This window comes from Pan paniscus, chromosome 20 (assembly GCF_029289425.2).
Source record: "Pan paniscus chromosome 20, NHGRI_mPanPan1-v2.0_pri, whole genome shotgun sequence".
In the NCBI taxonomy this organism is placed as follows: domain Eukaryota; kingdom Metazoa; phylum Chordata; class Mammalia; order Primates; family Hominidae; genus Pan; species Pan paniscus.
Window position 1 is genome coordinate 51,910,453 of NC_073269.2, and position 16,732 is coordinate 51,927,184.

Here is a 16,732-nt window from a genome sequence, read left to right on the forward strand (position 1 = left end):
TTGTGAGAGATGTATGGCTATGCTCATTCTTTGGTCTGAGGAAACTGAAGTGCAGAGAATGGTCACATCGCCCACAGGCACAGAGTTGAGATAGAAAGAGAGACAGAGAGAAAGAGAGAGGGAGGGATTCAGATGTGGCCAGGCACAGTGGCTCACACCTGTAATACCAGCACTTTGGGAGGCTGAAGCAGGCAGATTGCTTGAGATTAGGAGTTCGAGACCAGCCTGGGCAATGTGACGAAAGTCCATCTCTACAAAAAATACAAAAATTAGCCAGCCATGGTCCCCGCTACCCAGGAGGCTGAAGCAGGAGGATAGCTTGAGCCTGGGAAGTGGAGGTTGCAATGAGTCGAGATCGCACCACTGCACTCCAGCCTGAGCAACAGAGTGAGACCCTCTTTTTTTTTTTTGAGACGGAGTCTCACTCTGTACCCCAGGCTGGAGTGCAGTGGCACCATCTCGGCTCACTGCAAGCTCTGCCTCCTGGGTTCACGCCATTCTCCTGCCTCAGCCTCCCGAGTGGCTGGGACTACAGGTGCCCGCCACCACGCCCGGCCAATTAGTTTTTGTATTTTTAGTAGAGACGGGGTTTCACCATGTTAGCCAGGATGACCTCGATCTCCTGACTTCGTGATCCGCCCGCCTCGGGCTCTGAAAGTGCTGGGATTACAGGCGTGAGCCACCGCGCCTGGCCATGAGACCCCATCTTAAAAGAAATAGAGTCAGATGTATCTCACTCCAAAGGCTCTTGCCTTCAACCATTCTGTCACTCAAGGTTCAATAGATGTTTGTTGAATGACTGAATGAGCTCCCTTTGTTGGGACAGTTACAGGACCTGTTGATCTTACCTTCAGAAGGTCTTTGAGAGTCCAGACTCTGGTGTAGCCCCCAAGCTAACCTTCCTGAAGTTTCAATTACTGAGGCATCTGTCTTGAAATCTGGGATGATGCCCAATTGCTTTCTACATACAACCTTTATACTAGTAATAATAAGTAACATTTATATATTACTTCATGGTTTATAAGGACTTTTTCTTAGCGAGTGCCAACCATATGCTCCAAGCCTGGTATTAGAGATAATAAGCTTAAAAAGACTGAGGCTGGCCGGGTGCAGTGGCTCACACATGTAATCCCAGCACTTTGGGAGGCCGAGGTGGGTGGATCACTTGAGGTCGGTAGTTCGAGACCAACCTGGCCAACATGGTGAAACCTTGTCTCTACTAAAAATACAAAAATTAGCCAAGCGTGGTGGCACATTCCTGTAGCCCCAGCTACTCAGGAGGTTGAGGTGGGAGAATCGCTTGAACCTGGGAGTCAGAGGCTGCAGTGAGCTGAGATCGTACCACTGCACTTCAGACTGGGCAACAGACCAAGACTCCCTCTCAAAAAAAAAAAAAAAAAAGACTGAGGCCAGGTGTGGTGGCTCATGCCTGTAATCCCAGCACTTTGGGAGGCCAAGGCGGGTGGATCACTTGAGCCCAGGAGTTTGAGACCAGCCTGAACAACATGGCGAAACCTCATCTCGATAAAAAATACAAAAAATTAGCTGGGCATGGTGGCATGCGCCTGTAGTCCCAGCTACTTGTGGGGCTGAGACAGGAGGATTGCTCGAGCCTAGGAGGTGGAGGTTGAAGTGAGCTGAGATGGTACCACTAAACTCCAGCCTGGCCAACAGAGCAAGAGACCCTGTCTCAAAAAAAAAAAAAAAAAAAAAAAAAGACCGAGCGCAGTGGCTCACGCCTGTAATCCCAGCATTTTGGGAGGCTGAGGTGGGCGGATCATGAAGTCAGGAGATTGAGACCATTCTGGCTAACATGGTGAAACCCCGTCTCTACTAAAAAATACAAAAAAATTAGCGAGGCGTGGTGGCGGGCGCCTGCAGTCCCAGCTACTCGCTGAAGCAGGAGAATGGCATGAACCCGGGAGGCGGAGCTTGCAGTGAGCCGAGATCGTGCCACTGCACTCCATCCTGGGCGACAGAACAAGATTCTGTCTCAAAAAAAAAAAAAAAAAAAAAGCGCAAAAAAAAAAAAAAAACGAAAAAAGACTATTGGCCGGGCGTGGTGGCTCACACCTGGAATCCCAGCACTTTGGGAGACCAAGGCAGGCAGATCACAAGGTCAGGAGTTCGTGACCAGCCTAGCCAGCATGGTGAAACCCCGTCTCTACTAAAAATACAAAACATTAGCTGGGCCTGGTGGCACGCACCTCTAGTCCCAGCTACTCAGGAGGCTGAGGCAGGAGAATTGCTTGAACCTGGCAGGCAGAAGTTGCAGTGAGCTGAGATCGTGCCATTGCACTCCAGCCTGGGCAACATAGCGAGACTCTGTCTCAAAAAAAAAAAAAAAGAAAAAGAAAGAAAGACAGGGTTGAGCACAACAGCCAGGGCTCAAGACAACGTGGGGCTGCTGGGGACCAGAGACACAGAGGCTGCAGGAAGGACCCCATTCCCCACCCACCCCAACAATTCTTCAGTCGGCAGAGACCTTCTTGTTCTGCTATCTAGCCCTCACTGCAGACCAGTGAGACAGGGGCTACAGCTACAGGCTGGAGTGCAGTGGCATGATCTCAGCTCACTGCAACCTTTGCTTCCGGGGTTCTAGTGATTCTCCTGCCTCAGCCTCCTGAGTAGCTGGGATTACAGGTGCGCCCTGCCACGCCCGGCTAATTTTTGTATTTTAGTAAAGACGGGGTTTCACCATGTTGGCCAGGCTGGTCTCGAACTCCTGACCTCAGGTCAGGTGATCCGGCCGCCTTGGCCTCCCAAAGTGCTGGGGTTACAGGCATGAGCCACTGTGCCTGGCCAATATAGGCCGTTTTTGAATCCCTTGTTATACTCTTTTATTTATAATGCTTATCACACAGACTCTGCTGGGTGATTTCACATACCCTAATTTATTTAGTTCTAATGATAATCATCTGAGCTAGAATTAATATCCTCATTCCCATCACACAGGTGAGAAGAACGAGGCTCAAAGAAATAAAAATGCCCCGTTGCCAATACACAGCCAGGAAGTGGCAGATTGGCCCCAGGTTCTCCAAAACCAGTGTCCTCTCGGCTGGGTCACCTCTGTCTCTTAGATCACAGGGTTAGATTATAGCTTCCTTCTTTTCTTTCTTTTTTTTTTTTTTTGAGTCAGAGTCTCGCTCTGTTGCCCAGGCTGGACTGCAGTGGCGTGATCTCGGCTCACTGCAACTTCCACCTCCTGGGTTCACACCATTCTCCTGCCTCAGCCTCCCAAGTAGCTGGGACTACAGGCGCCCGCCACCACACCTGGCTAATTTTTTATATTTTTAGTAGAGACAGGTTTTCACCGTGTTAGCCAGGATGGTCTTGATCTCCTGACCTCATGATCCTCCAGCCTCGGCCTCCCAAAGTGCTGGGATTACAGGAGTGAGCTACTGCGCCCGGCCTATTGCTTCCTTCTGTGGACCACAATGAATCATTTCAGTGACTGTCTGTGTTTTATACAACACCTTCACATGAGTCCCTTCATCAGACCATGTTTCCTGATTTGGAGTTTGGAAGATTATTGCTGTTGTCTTATTTTTCTAGGGATCCAATTTGATTCAAAAAGTACTTCCTGGTGTTCTTCCCTCACCATTTCCCCAGGATAACTCCTTCTACTCTTCAGATCTCAGTTTATTTATTTATTTGAGACAGAGTCTCTCTCTGTCACCCAGGCTAGAGTGCAGTGGCATGATCTCGGCTCACTGCAACCTCCACTGCCTGGGTTCAGGTGATTCTCTTGCCTCAGCTTCCCAGGTAGCTGAGACTACAGGCGTGCACCACTACACCTGGCTAATTTTTGTATTTTTAGGAGAGACTGGGTTTTGCTATCTTGGCCGGGATGGTCTTGAACTCCTGACCTCAAGTGATCCACCTACCTCGGCCTCCCAAAGTGCTGGGATTACAGGCATTAGCCACCACACCCGGCCCAGATCTCAGTTTAAATGCTACTTATTCAGAGAGGCCTTTTCAGACACGCTAATTTTGGAACCCCTTGTTATACTCTTTTATTTATAATGCTTATCACACAGTCGATCATTTTCGATGATTTGTGAGTTAAGATGTGTTGCTCTCACTAGATTGTAAGCTCCATGAAGTTGAACAAAAGCATCTCCTGTTTACTCTGACACACCTAGCCCCTAGTCAGTCGTAGTCTCTTTCAGCTTTGTGACTCCAGTACCAACTCAGGAGGTATTTGGTGGCTGCATGGATGATGCCTGCAGGGCAGGAGGCATCCTTCTTGGTACTTTGGGGAGACTCATTCCTTTGACAATCCCTGGCTTAGTGACCTCTCAATTCTGTGTGCTTGGGATGAGAAACCAATTTGCTACAGTCTCACCCTTAACTAGTTCATGGTCAGTGGCAGAGAATGAACAATGATTATAAAACAGTGCGGCAAGTGCCTTGGTGGAGGTAGGCCCAGGGTGTCACAAGACTGCAGGAAGGGGGCAGGTGAGGTGGCTCATGCCTGATCCCAGCATTTTGGGAGGCTGAGGCCGGCAGATCTTCTGAGGTCAAGAGTTCAAGACCAGCCTGACCAACATGGTGAAACCCCATCTCTACTAAAAATACAAAATTACTCGGGCATGGTAGTGCATGCCTGTAATCCTAGCTTCTTGGGAGGCTAAGGCAGGAGAATCAAATCGCTTGAACCCGGGAAGTGGAGGTTGCAGTGAGCTGAGAGTGCACATTGCCCTCCAGCCTGGGTGACAAGGGCAAACCTCTGTCTCAAAAAAAAAAAAAAAAAAAAAAGAGTGCAGGAGGGAACAGCTGACCCAGCCTGGGTGAGAGGCAGCACTTCTGGAAGAGGAGACCACTGTGCAGAGGCTCAGAGGAGGAGAAGCCTGTGAGGGAGTTCATGGGGAGAAGAGGAGGGCTTTGCAGATAGAGAATACAGCATGAGCCAGGGGCCAGGCAAGACGCCAGTGAGCGTGCGCCAAAAACTGCACCAGGAGGCAGGCGGACCCGGATTGAGATTCCAGCTCTGCTGCTCCATCTCTGCAGCCTTTATTTGAGACAGTCTTGCTCTGTTGCCCAGGCTGGAGTGCCATGGCACGATCTCAGCTCACTACAACCTCCACCTCTTGGGTTCAAGCGATTCTCCTGCTTCAGCCTCCTGAGTAGCTGGGACTACCGGCATGTACCATCATGCCTGGCTTATTTTTGTATTTTTATTAGAGACGGGGTTTTGCCATGTTGGCCAGGCTGGTCTTGAACTCTTAACTTCAAGTGATCCATCTGCTTCGGCCTCCCAAAGTGCCGGGATTACGGGTGTGAACCACTGTGCCCGGCCAATCTCTGTAGCCGTAGCAAGCCCCTTAGCACTTTGAGCCTCCGTTTCTGTAGCTGTAGCCCCTGTCTCACTAGGCTGCAGTGAAGGCTAGACAGCAGAACAGGAAGGTCTCTGCCAACTGAAGAATTGTTGGGGTGGGTGGGGAATGGGGTCCTGGCTGTGTCTCTGGTCCCCAGCAGCCCCACATTGTCTTGAGCCCTGGCTGTTGTGCTCAACCCTTTCTTTCTTTTTCTTTTTCTTTTTTTTTTTTTTTTTTGAGACAGAGTCTCGCTATGTTGCCCAGGCTGGAGTGCAACGGCGTGATCTTGGCTCACTGCAACCTCTGCCTCACGGGTTCAAGCAATTCTCCTGCCTCAGCCTCCCAAGTAGCTGGCATTACAGGCATGTGCCACCACACCCAGCTAATTTTTTGTATTTTTAGTAGAGACGGGGTTTCACCATGCTGGCCAGGCTGGTCTCGAACTCCTGACCTCGTGATCCGCCCACCTCGGCTTCTCAAAGTGCTGTGATTACAGGCGTGAGCCTGGCCAACCCTGTCTTTCTTTTGAGGCAGAAGGAGATTCTGGTGCATGTCCTGCAGTACATTCAGTACCTCCAGAGAAACATCGATGCCGCCAAGGCCTTGTTCAAATGCCACATCACCACTGGGGAAGGTGGACTTGCGGGTAAGTAGTTCAGCCAGTGTTTCCTGGTGCCTGTGATGTTCCAAGTGTTGTTCCAGCCATCAGGGATACTGAGTGACCCTTCCGTCAAGGCCTGGTATAGGGGACAAAGAGAGATATGCAAGATGCCTCAGGGAAGAGGGGCCTTGGAGCTGGGCCTTCAGGACTGTAGGAGATGCAGGGAAGCCCAGCCAGGCAGAAGAAACAGGCCGGGCACAGTGGCTGATGCCTATACTCCCGGCACTTTGGGAGGCCGAGGCGGGCGGATCGCTTGAGGTCAGGAGTTCGAGACCAGCCTGGCCAACATGGCAAAACCCCGTCTCTACTAAAAATACAAAAATTAGCTGGTGTGGTGGCGGGCGCCTGTAATCCCAGCTACTTGGGAGGTTGAGGCAGGAGAATCACTTGAACCTGGGAGGCGGAGGTTGCTGTGAGCCGAGATCACGCCACTGCACCCTAGCCTGGGCAACAGAGCAAGACTGTGTCTCAAATAATAATAATAATAATAATATATACATAAAATAAAATAAATCTGATCATGACCTTCCCTGGCATAAAATCCCTCAGTAATTTTCATCTTCTTCACTTCCCTCCATAGCCAGGTGCTGGAAGCCATTTGGGATCTCATCCCTGCCTTCCTAGTCCCTGCCAAACCTCCCCAGCCTCATCTCCTACCATTCTGCCAGCGTATTTTATTTATTTATTTGTGCTTTTTGTTTTGTTTTGTTTTTTGTTTTTTGTGTTTTTTTTGAGACGGAGTATCACTCTGTCACCCAGGCTGGAGTGCAGTCCACCCAGGTCTCTGCTCACTGCGACCTCTGCCTCCCGGGCCTCTGCCAGTATATTTTACACTACAGTAACAGCGACAGCACCCAGCACATCTAGCCTTAGGGGACTGCTATGTTCCAGGTGCTGTGGTATGTTTCTTTCTTTCTTTTTTTTTTTTTTTTTGAGGCAGAGTTTAGCTCTTGTTGCGCAGGCTGGAGTGCAGTGGCGTGATCTTGGCTCACCGCAACCTCTGCCTTCCAAGTTCAAGTGATTCTCCTGCCTCAGCCTCCCGAGTAGGTAGGATTACAGGCACCCACCACCACACCCAGCTAATTTTTTTGTATTTTTAGTAGAGACGGTGTTTCACCATATTGGCCAGGCTGGTCTCAAACTCCTGACCTCAGGTGATCCACCCACCTTGGCCTCCCAAAGTGCTGGGATTACAGCTGTGAGCCCCTGCTCCTAGCCTTTTTTTTTTTTTTTTTTTTTTTTTGAGACAAGGTCTCACTCTGTCACCCAGGCTGGAATGCAGTGGCATGATCATGGCTCACTGTAACCTCAAAATCCCAGGACTCAAAACTCCAGGGGTCAAGCAATCCTCCTGCCGCAGACTTCTAAGCAGCTTGCACTACAGGCACGTGCCACCAATATCCAGATAATTTTCTTTTTTTTGAGATGGAGTTTCTCTCTGTCGCCCAGACTAGAGTGCAGTGGCGTGATCTCAGCTCACTGCAAGCTCTGCCTCCCAGGTTCAAGCCATTCTCCTGCCTCAGCCTCCCAAGTAGCTGGGACTACAGGCGCCCGCCACCACACCCAGCTAATTTTTATATTTTTAGTAGAGACAGGATTTTGCCGTGGTCGCCAAGCTGGTATCACCTCAAGTGATCCACCCATCTCAGCCTCCTAAAGTGCTGGGATGACAGATGTGAGCCATCGTGCCTGGCTCTGGCTAATATTTTTGTTTGTTTTTTTGTAGAGACAGAGTCTCACTGTGTTGCCCAAGCTGGTCTTAAACCCCTGGGCTCAAGCAATTCTCTCGCCTTGGCCTCCCAAAGTGCTGGGATTATAGGAGTGGGCCACCAAGCCTGACTTGTTTCTATGTATTAACTCACATTTAATCGTCAGGACAAATACCGAAGGGAAAAGCTAATGTGGTCCTGTTTTGCAGGTGATGGAACTGAAGCCCAGAGAGGTTAAGGTCACAGAGATGAGCCTGAGTCAGGGCCTGGCTCAGAGCCCACACACATCATCTCCATGCCACGCAGACCTCCAATCACACCCAGTGACTTGCCTGTCCCCAGACACCCCGCGTGTGTCTTCTCATGCCTGCAAGCTCTTACTCAGATAGTTTCTTCTTCTTCTTTTTTTTTTTTTTTGAGGCGGAGTCTTGCTCTTTTCACCCAGGCTGGAGTGAAGTGGCGAAATTTCGGATCACTGCAAGCTCCACCCCCTGGGTTCAAGCGATTCTCCTGCCTCAGCCTCCCAAGTAACTGGGATTACAGGCACCCGCCACCACACCCAGCTAATTTTTGTCCCTGACATGTAGTGTTGAGGACTGGTCATGAAGTGAGAGACTGGAGTCAGGGAGATGAGGAAAGACACTGTTCGGAGTGATCTAGACGGGACAATTAGGCCCAAGCTAGCGCTGTAGATGAGAATGTGGATAGAAGTGAGTAAACCTAGAAGATGTTAATGAGGAAGAATCGAGAGGCCAGAGGGAAAGGCCCCAGTGACCTTGAGGGGGTCGGCTAGGAGACCCTCACTGTGTTGAGGAAGGCAGGAGGAGGTACTGGTGTGGGCGGGGAGAGGGTGAAGCATCCTCAAGGTGCCCAGTCTGGGGAAGTGTTGATTCCGTTCTCCCACTGAGCCAAGGCCCAAAACAGCCCTGAAGAAACCTGAGTTCTCGCCCTCTACTTTCACAGTCCTGACTGAGCGGCCTTGGATAAGCCCTCAGTTTCCACACTGTAAAGTCAGCCTGGGGGCCCACCCTGACCCGGGACTGAGGAGCATTGTCTGGAAGGCAGGAACTGCAGTTGGGTGCAGATGGGGTGGGGGATCTGAGCTGTTTCCCTCTCCATCCCTGCAGGGCTGGGTCAGAAACCAGCCTGGGGCCCAGCCAGGCGGAGGAGACACTCTACCCCCTCCAGCTCCCCAAGCTCTCAGAAGTCCCGTCTCCAGGGGGCGTGCCAGAAGCCTCGGAAGAAGAAGCTGACCCAGGCATCAGGTACAAGCTGTCACTGGAGGCAGAACTAGAAGCCCAGGTCACCCAGGAGCAGGGCTCCTTCTCCAGGGATGTCCTTACTCTGGGGGCCTTCTCAGCACCCTGTGCCGGGGTTCAACTCCCAGCTCCTCCTTGTATTAGCACTGAGGCCTCACACCCGGAAACTTGGGGTTCACTGGTCTATGGCAGAACCTGGGCATCAGTATTTTTTTTTTTTTTTTGAGAGAGACTCTCACTCTGTCCACCAGGCTGGAGTACAGTGACACATCTCAGCTCACTGCCAGCTCTGCCTCCCAGGTTGAAACGATTCTCCTGCCTCAGCCTCCTGAGTAGCTGGGATTACAGGCATGTGCCACCATGCTCAGCTAATTTTTGTATTTTTAGTAGAGACAGGGTTTTGCCATGTTGGCCAGGCTGGTCTTGAACTCCTGACCTCAAGTAATCTGCCTGCCTCGGCCTCCCAAAGCGCTGGGATTACAAGCATGAGCCACTGCGCCTGGCCAGTGTTTTTTAAAGGTCGCAAGATGATTCTGACAGGTGGACAGGGGTTGAACAAAGAGGCCTGTGATTGAGGATCTGGGCATTCCCATACCAGGCCAGGCATAGCTTTGACACTGACAAGGATGTTTCCCACCTGAACCCTATTCTGGTGACAGGCAGGTGACTCCCAGGCCCCTCTGACACCTGAACCTCTGCTCCCCCAGAAAGCCAGACTCGGACCCCGAAGCCTCGCCGCTCTCTGGCCCTGAACAAGCCTGAGAAGCTGGTGACCCCGTCCCCAGACCAGAAAGGAAGTGGCACAGGGGGGACCACTACCCCTCCAAGGTGCCCTGACTCCTGCGGTCACCCGAGGCCTGCATCATCCTCGCCTCCAGGTGACAGAAAAGGAGGACAGTCCCAGCTGACGCTGTTGGATCTGGCCGAGGACACCATCCACTGTGACATCTCAAGTGGGTCTCTTTCCTCACTCTGAACTTAGTCTTTCAGTAAGATGCCACTTTGGGGGCACCTGCTGTGTCCCAGACACAGTACCCGTAGTGGGGGCTGCAGCAGTGAATAGGAAACACCGCCTCTCACTTCTCAAGCTTGTGGCCTTGCTCTGGTGGTCTTCATCTCAGGCTGTGTCGTGACTGTAATGGGGGGACGAGATCAGCGTCATTGTCTTGTGTGGGCTTCCCATCACAGAACCAGGGAGGAGGGCAGGGCCTCCGCCTCAGGCCTCACTTGGCTCTCCCATGCCCCAGTCACTGCACTGGTTTGGAAAACGTGTGGTGATGCTTTCAAGCAGAGAGCTAGGCCAGAGGGAGGGAGGTCGGAGCTCGAGGCTTTGAGGCCTCAAGTCATCTCGTTCCTCTATTTGTTCATTCAGCCTTTTCTTTTTTTTTTTTTTGAGATGGAGTCTTGCTCTGTCGCCCAGGCTGGAGTGCAGTGGTACAATCTCGGCTCACTGCAACCTCTGCCTCCTGGATTCAAGCGACTCTCCTGCCTCAGTCTCACGAGTAGCTGGGATTACAGGTGCGCACCACCACGCCCAGCTAATTTTTGTATTTTTAGTACAAACAGGGTTTTGCCATATTGACCAGGCTGGTCTTGAACTCCTGATCTCAGGTGATCGCCCACCTTGGCCTCCCAAAGTGCTGGGATTACAGGTGTGAGGCACTGTGCCGGGCCCATTAGAGTTTTTTGTTTGTTTTGAGACAAAGTCTTGCTCTGTCGCCCATGCTGGAGTGCAGTGGTGCAATCTCAGCTACTGCAACCTCTACCTCCCAGGTTCAAGCAATTCTCTGCCTCAGCCTCCTGAGTAGCTGGGACAGGTGCCCGCACCCATGCCCGGCTAATTTTTGTATTTTTAGTAGAGACGGGGTTTCACCGTGTTGGCCAGGCTGGTCTTGAACTCCTGACCTCGTGATCCACCGCCTCAGCCTCCCAAAGTGCAGGGGTTACAGGTATGAGCCACTGTGCCCAGCCCCCATTACAGCTTCTGATAGGGATGTGGGATTCAAAAAACCCAGGGGTGATTTGGGGCACCCCTCAGCCTCACACCGACGTGACACCCTGCATCCTGAGGTTTGGGCTAGGATTGGGGAGTGAGAGGGTGTGTGGCAGAAGCTGGCACCCCTTTGTCCCCTGCTTCTGGGCTTCCTGGAATTTGGTCCAGTCCCCAGGCATGGTCATCCTGATCTGCCCCTTAGGCTGCTGGTGCCAGGGCAGTGTCCAGGATGACGCGCCTTTCCCTGCGCTCCTGGCTCAGGAAGATGTGGCGAGGATCCATTTTCTCAACAAGACCCAGCCCCATCCCAGGTAAGGGCGTCCCCAGGGCACTGAGTGAGTGGTGCTGAGGGGTTTGGTCTGGCGTGGGTGAGGGGTAGTGGGAAGACAGGCCAAGTCACATCCTCTGCGGGTGCCCCTTGAGCACCAATGGAGGCCCAGCTTTGTGTCTGCCATTGTGAGCTCGCAGGAAAGCCTGACTTCCCATTTCCCAGACATGGTCACAGCTTCCTCACCAGTCTCTTTGCCTCACCTGTTGCCCCTCCATCCCATCCTCATGTGACCACATGGCTTTTCCAACACAGAGACCTTGACCACGGAGTTTGTGGCTTAAAGCCCTTCCTCAGTGCCTGCAGCATAGAGTCCAATTTTTTTGTTTGTTTGTTTGTTTGTTTGAGACAGGGTCTCACTCTGTCGCCCAGGCCAGAGAGCAGTGGCACAATGATAGGTCACTGCCGCCTCAACCTTCAGGGCTCAACCAGTCCTCCTGCCTCAGCTTCCTGAGTAGCTGGGACCACAGGTGCACACCACCACACCCAGCTAATTTTTTTTATGTTTATTTTTTGTAGAAATGAGGTCCCCCTATGTTGCTGGGATTATAGGTATGGGCCACTGCACCCGGCCCGGATATTTCACCTGGCCTTTGAGACCTTCAGTGGCCCCCAACTCACCTCGTCAGCCCTCTCTCCTGCCCTTCACCCATGACTCTTATACTTCACACCGCCACACATTCGCCATTCCCCAGAAGCCCTGCACCAGCCCCTCTGAGCTTCTCACATTCCAGTACTTCTTCCTGGATAGCCTGCTTCCCTGTGCCCCTGGAAAACTGCCCATCCCTCAGGCTGAGCCCACTGCTCTCCACTGGCTCATCATCCTCCAGTGCCCTCGGTCACAGCACTGCTTACGGGCTGGGCTATCCTCATGAGACTGTAAGCTCCCTGAGGATGGGAGCCTCGACTGACTGAGCTTTACACCCCCAGCACTCCCCCAGGGGCCAGTGCAGAGTGCCAAAGGGGCCCCATAGCAGTTTCTAGCCCAGAGTCTGTGAGTCTGACTCTGAAACTCCACCTCTTGCAGGCAGAAGCTGGTGTTCTATGATTCCAGCGAGGATGTGGACAAAGGGTCCCTAGACGCTGACCCTTGGCTCCCTGCCTGGACCCCAGAGAACAGCCCCCAAGGTGACTGCAACTCTGTCTCTCCTCCTTGTAGGCTGGTGTGGGCCTTCCCATACTTTCAGTGTGAGGATGTCTATGGAAGAGAGGAGGCGGGAAAGGGAATGGAGATCCCCTAAGCACAGGGAAGGCAAACACACAGTGCACCTGCCAGCTCTCTACCACCGCTGCCATGGAGACTTGATAATCAATCACCACTCTTTCCTTGAGCCCAGACACTGCCTCAGAATCATTCTGGGTCTTTTTGGTTTGTTTGTTTTCTTTTTTGAGATAGGGTTTCACTCTGTCATCCGAGCTGGAGTACAGTGGCGCAGTCTCAGCTCACTTCAACCTCTGTCTGCTGGGTTCAAGTGATTCTCCTGCCTCAGCCTCCCGAGTAGCTGGGATTACAGGTGCCCACCACCATGCCCAGCTAATTTCTGTATTTTTAGTAGAGATGGGGTTTTACCATGTTGGCCAGGCTGGTCTCAAACTCCTGACCTACGGTGATCTGCCCGCCTCAGCCTCCCAAAGTGTTGGGATTACAGGCGTGAGCCACCCCTCCGAACTCTTTTTGTGTTTTTGTTTTGTTTTTTCTTTTGAGACAAGTTCTCGCCCTGAGGCTGGAGTGCAGTGGCGCAATCACAGCTCACTGAGGCCTCCAATTCCTGGACTCAAGGGATCGTCCTGCCTCAGCTTCTCAAAGTGCTGGGATTACAGGCACGTGCCCCTGCTCCCAACCTCAGAATCCATTTTTTTTTTTTTTTGAGACGGAGTTTCACTCTTGTCTCCCAGGCTAGAGTGCAGTGGCACTATCTCAGTTCACTGCAACTTCTGCCTCCCGGGATCAGGTGATTCTGTGTCAGCCTCTGAGTAGCTGGGATTACAGGTGTGCACCACCACGCCTAGCAAATTTTTATATTTTTAGTAGAGACACGGTTTCACCGTGTTGGCCAGGCTGGTCTCGAACTCCTGACCTCAGGTGATCCACCTGCCTCGGCCTCCCAAAGCGCTGGGATTATAGGCGTGAGCCCCTGCATCTGACCTCAGAATCTTTCTTGTTGCAGAGCTGCAGGTAGTTATAATCAGCCTATGGGATTTTGCACATTATGATATTGATTTTTCTCTTTTTTTTGGCCATCCCTGACATAATGCCAAACATCATTTTGCTTCATTTCTTCTTCTTCTTCTTCTTCTTTTTTTTTAATTTTGAGACAGGGTCTCACTCTGTCACCCAGGCTGGAGTGCAGTGGCACGATCTCGGCTCACTGCAACCTCTGCTCCTGGGTTCAGGTGATTCTCCTTCCTCAGCCTCCTGAGTAACTGAGATTACAGGCACGTGCCACTACCCCCAGCTAAGTTTTGTATTTTTTAGTAGAGACAGGGTTTCACCATGTTAGCCAGGCTGGTCTTGAACTCCTGATCTCAAATGATCCGCCCACCTTGGCCTCCCAAAGTGCTGGGTTACAAGCGTGAGCCATCGCAGCCGGCTGCCTCTTCATTTCTCTGATCAAGAATTCAAAATGAGAAACTGAGATTCGCTTTCCGTAGCATCAGGCACTATCTCCTCAATGCCAGCTGCTGTGCTAGGGCAGAGGGTGATCTCTGGCCACACCCCTGAGTCTGCTGTTTCCTTTCCAGGGAGCCCACTGTTCCTGGGGCCTCCCCAGATTGATGTCTGGAGTGGAACAGGCCACCCAAGTGAGATCCTCGGGCTCAGCCCTAGCCTTTTCAGCTCCCCAGGGAAACTGCTGCCAGACGAGATCTTGGAGGATGACATGGAGTACCTGACCCAAGGTGAGGCCCAGGCCTGGCCCTGATGCTTAGTTCATTCGGGAAACATATGGTGCCCAGGCCTGCGCTGGGCCTTCCTGGGTGCCCGGGGTGAATCCTGCCCTGGCCCTGCCTCAAGGAGCCCACGGCCTAGTGGGGGAGCAGCCACAGGCTGGTGTGGTGCATGGGTGGCTTTAGAAGCCCATAGCAGGACTTGAGCTCACTCTGTGTGTTGGAGGTGACCCAGGGGAGTGGGCTGTGAGCGGGATTTGGACCTAGAGTGGGAGATCCTGAAGGAGAACGCCAGAGACGGGGACTCCGGCTAGCAGGGACGGTGTGGCTGAAGCTGGGCGGTGTGGGAGAAGCATTTCCACTCTGGCTGCCCCTCTGGTCTCCTTCCCTAGAGGCTTTCTTTGAAGAAGTGTGCTTAGATCTGGAGTCTTCACCTTCAGCCTACACGCAGGAGGCTCCACAGGAAAAGGTAGACATCCTCTGCCCCTCTGTCCACAGACACATCCATCCGTCTTTCCACACACGTCACTCATGGCTTCATTCACTCATCCACTCCCTCACCCTTTCAGCCACCATCTACCCATCTGTCCTTCCACTCATGCGTCTCCTCATCCTTAAAACCGCCCCCCGACCCTCTCTGCGCTCACTGGTGGCCACCAGATGCCGGCTCTGTGCTGGGCACGTGGAACGAATTGCACAAAATGGATAAAAAAGGATAAAAGCTGCCAGGTGCCCATAGAAAACTCACATCATTTTATTCATTTATTTTATTTTATTTTATTTAGACTGAGTTTCCCTGTTGTCGCCCAGGCTGGGGTGCAGTGGTGCGATCTCGGCTCACTGTAACCTCCGCCTCCCGGGTTCAAACAATTCTCCTGCCTCAGCCCCCCTAGTAGCTGGGATTACAGGTGCCTGTCAACACACCCGGCTAATTGTGTATTTTTAGTAGAGACGGGGGTTCACCGTGTTGGCCAGGCTGGTCTCGAACTCCTGACCTCGAGTGATCCGCCCACCTTGGCCTCCTAGAGTGCTGAGATTACAGGTGTGAGCCACCGTGCCCAGCTTCCCACATCATTTTACAACTACTCTACGAAGCAGGGTCTCCTGTGGCCCCATTTTACAGATAAGGAAATCGAAATCAAAAGACTAAGCTGGGCGCGGTGGCTCACACCTGTAATCTCAGCAGTTTGAGAGGCTGACGTAGGCGGATCACCTGAGATCAGGAGTTCAAGACCAGCCTGGCCAACATGGGGAAACCCCATTTCTACTAAAAATACAAAAAGTGTCCGGGCATGGTGGCTCACGCCTGTAATCCCACTATTTTGGGAGGCCGAGGAGGGCAGATCACCTGAGGTCAGGAGTTGGAGACCAACCAGTCTGGCCATCATGGCGAAATACTATCTCTACTAAAAATACAAAATTAGCCGGGTGTGGTGGTACATGCTTGTAATCCCAGCTACTCAGGAGGATGAGGCAGAAGAATCGCTTAAACCTGGGAGGCGGAGGTTGCAGTAAGCCAAGATGGCACCGTTGGACTGCAGCCTGGGCAACAAGAGCGAAACCCAGTCTCAAAAAAGAAAAAGAAAAAGAAATTATCAGGGTGTGGCCGGGCGTGGTGGCTCATGCCTATACTTCTAGCACTTTTGGAGGCTGAGGCGGGCAGATCACCTGAGGTCAGGAGTTTGAAACTAGCTTGACCAATATGATGAAACCCCCTCTCTACTAAAAATACAAAATTAGCTGGGCGTGGTGGTGGGCACTTGTAACCCCAGCTACTCAGGAGTCTGAGGCAGGAGAATCACTCGAACCCAAGAGGTGGAGAATGGAGCCGAGATGGTGCCATTGCACTCCAGCCTGAGGGACAAGAGTAAGACTCCGTCTCAAAAAAAAAAAAAGAAAGAAAAGAAAAAAAAGAAAAGAAAGGAAGAAAGAAAGAAAGACAGGGTCTTGCTTTGTTGCCCAGGCTGGAGTGCAGTGTCACCATCATAGATCAGTGCCTTGAACTCCTGGGCTCAAATGACCCTCCCACACCACCATGCCCAGCTGGTTTTTTAAATTATTTTTAAATTTAACTTAATTCAATTTCTTTTTTTTTTTTGAGACAGAGTCTCACTCTGTCACCCAGGCTGGAGTGCAGTGGTACGATCTCGGCTCACTGCAACCTCCGCCTCCTGGATTTAAGCGATTCTTGTGCCTCAGCCTCCAGAGTAGCTGGGACTACAGGCGCCCACCAACATACCTGGCTAATTTTTTAGTATTTTTAGACAGAGTTTCGCCATGTTGGCCAGGCTGGTTTTGAACTCCTGACCTCAGGTGATCCTCCTGCCTCAGCCTCCGAAAGTGCTGAGATTACAGGCATGAGCCACTGCGCCTGGCCTATTTTTTTTTTTTTTTTTTTTTTTGTAGAACAAGGTCTCTCTATGTTGCCCAGGCTGGTCTGTAACTCCTGGCCTCAAGCAGTCCTCCTGTCTCAGCCTCCCAGAGTGTTGGGGTTACAGGCGTAAGCCACCACACCCTGTCAATCTGAGCTGCTGCTAATGCTCATGTTATGTCCTAGAAAAGCAGTACTGGGGGG

At 51.8% G+C, this 16,732-nt stretch overlaps 1 protein-coding gene across 3 annotated transcripts in view; it reads left to right on the top strand.

The window, feature by feature from the left end:
* MEIOSIN (meiosis initiator) overlaps positions 1-16,732 on the top strand; it is a 35,830-nt gene that overhangs the window by 16,155 nt on the left and 2,943 nt on the right. For all 3 annotated transcript variants that reach the window (XM_055103754.2, XM_055103755.2, XM_034944634.3), the window contains 7 exons: positions 5,856-5,967; positions 8,819-8,956; positions 9,658-9,903; positions 11,146-11,254; positions 12,299-12,399; positions 14,014-14,169; positions 14,550-14,626. In XM_055103754.2, coding sequence (XP_054959729.1) covers positions 5,856-5,967; positions 8,819-8,956; positions 9,658-9,903; positions 11,146-11,254; positions 12,299-12,399; positions 14,014-14,169; positions 14,550-14,626 — 939 coding nt within the window. The remainder of the gene's footprint in view (positions 1-5,855; positions 5,968-8,818; positions 8,957-9,657; positions 9,904-11,145; positions 11,255-12,298; positions 12,400-14,013; positions 14,170-14,549; positions 14,627-16,732) is intronic.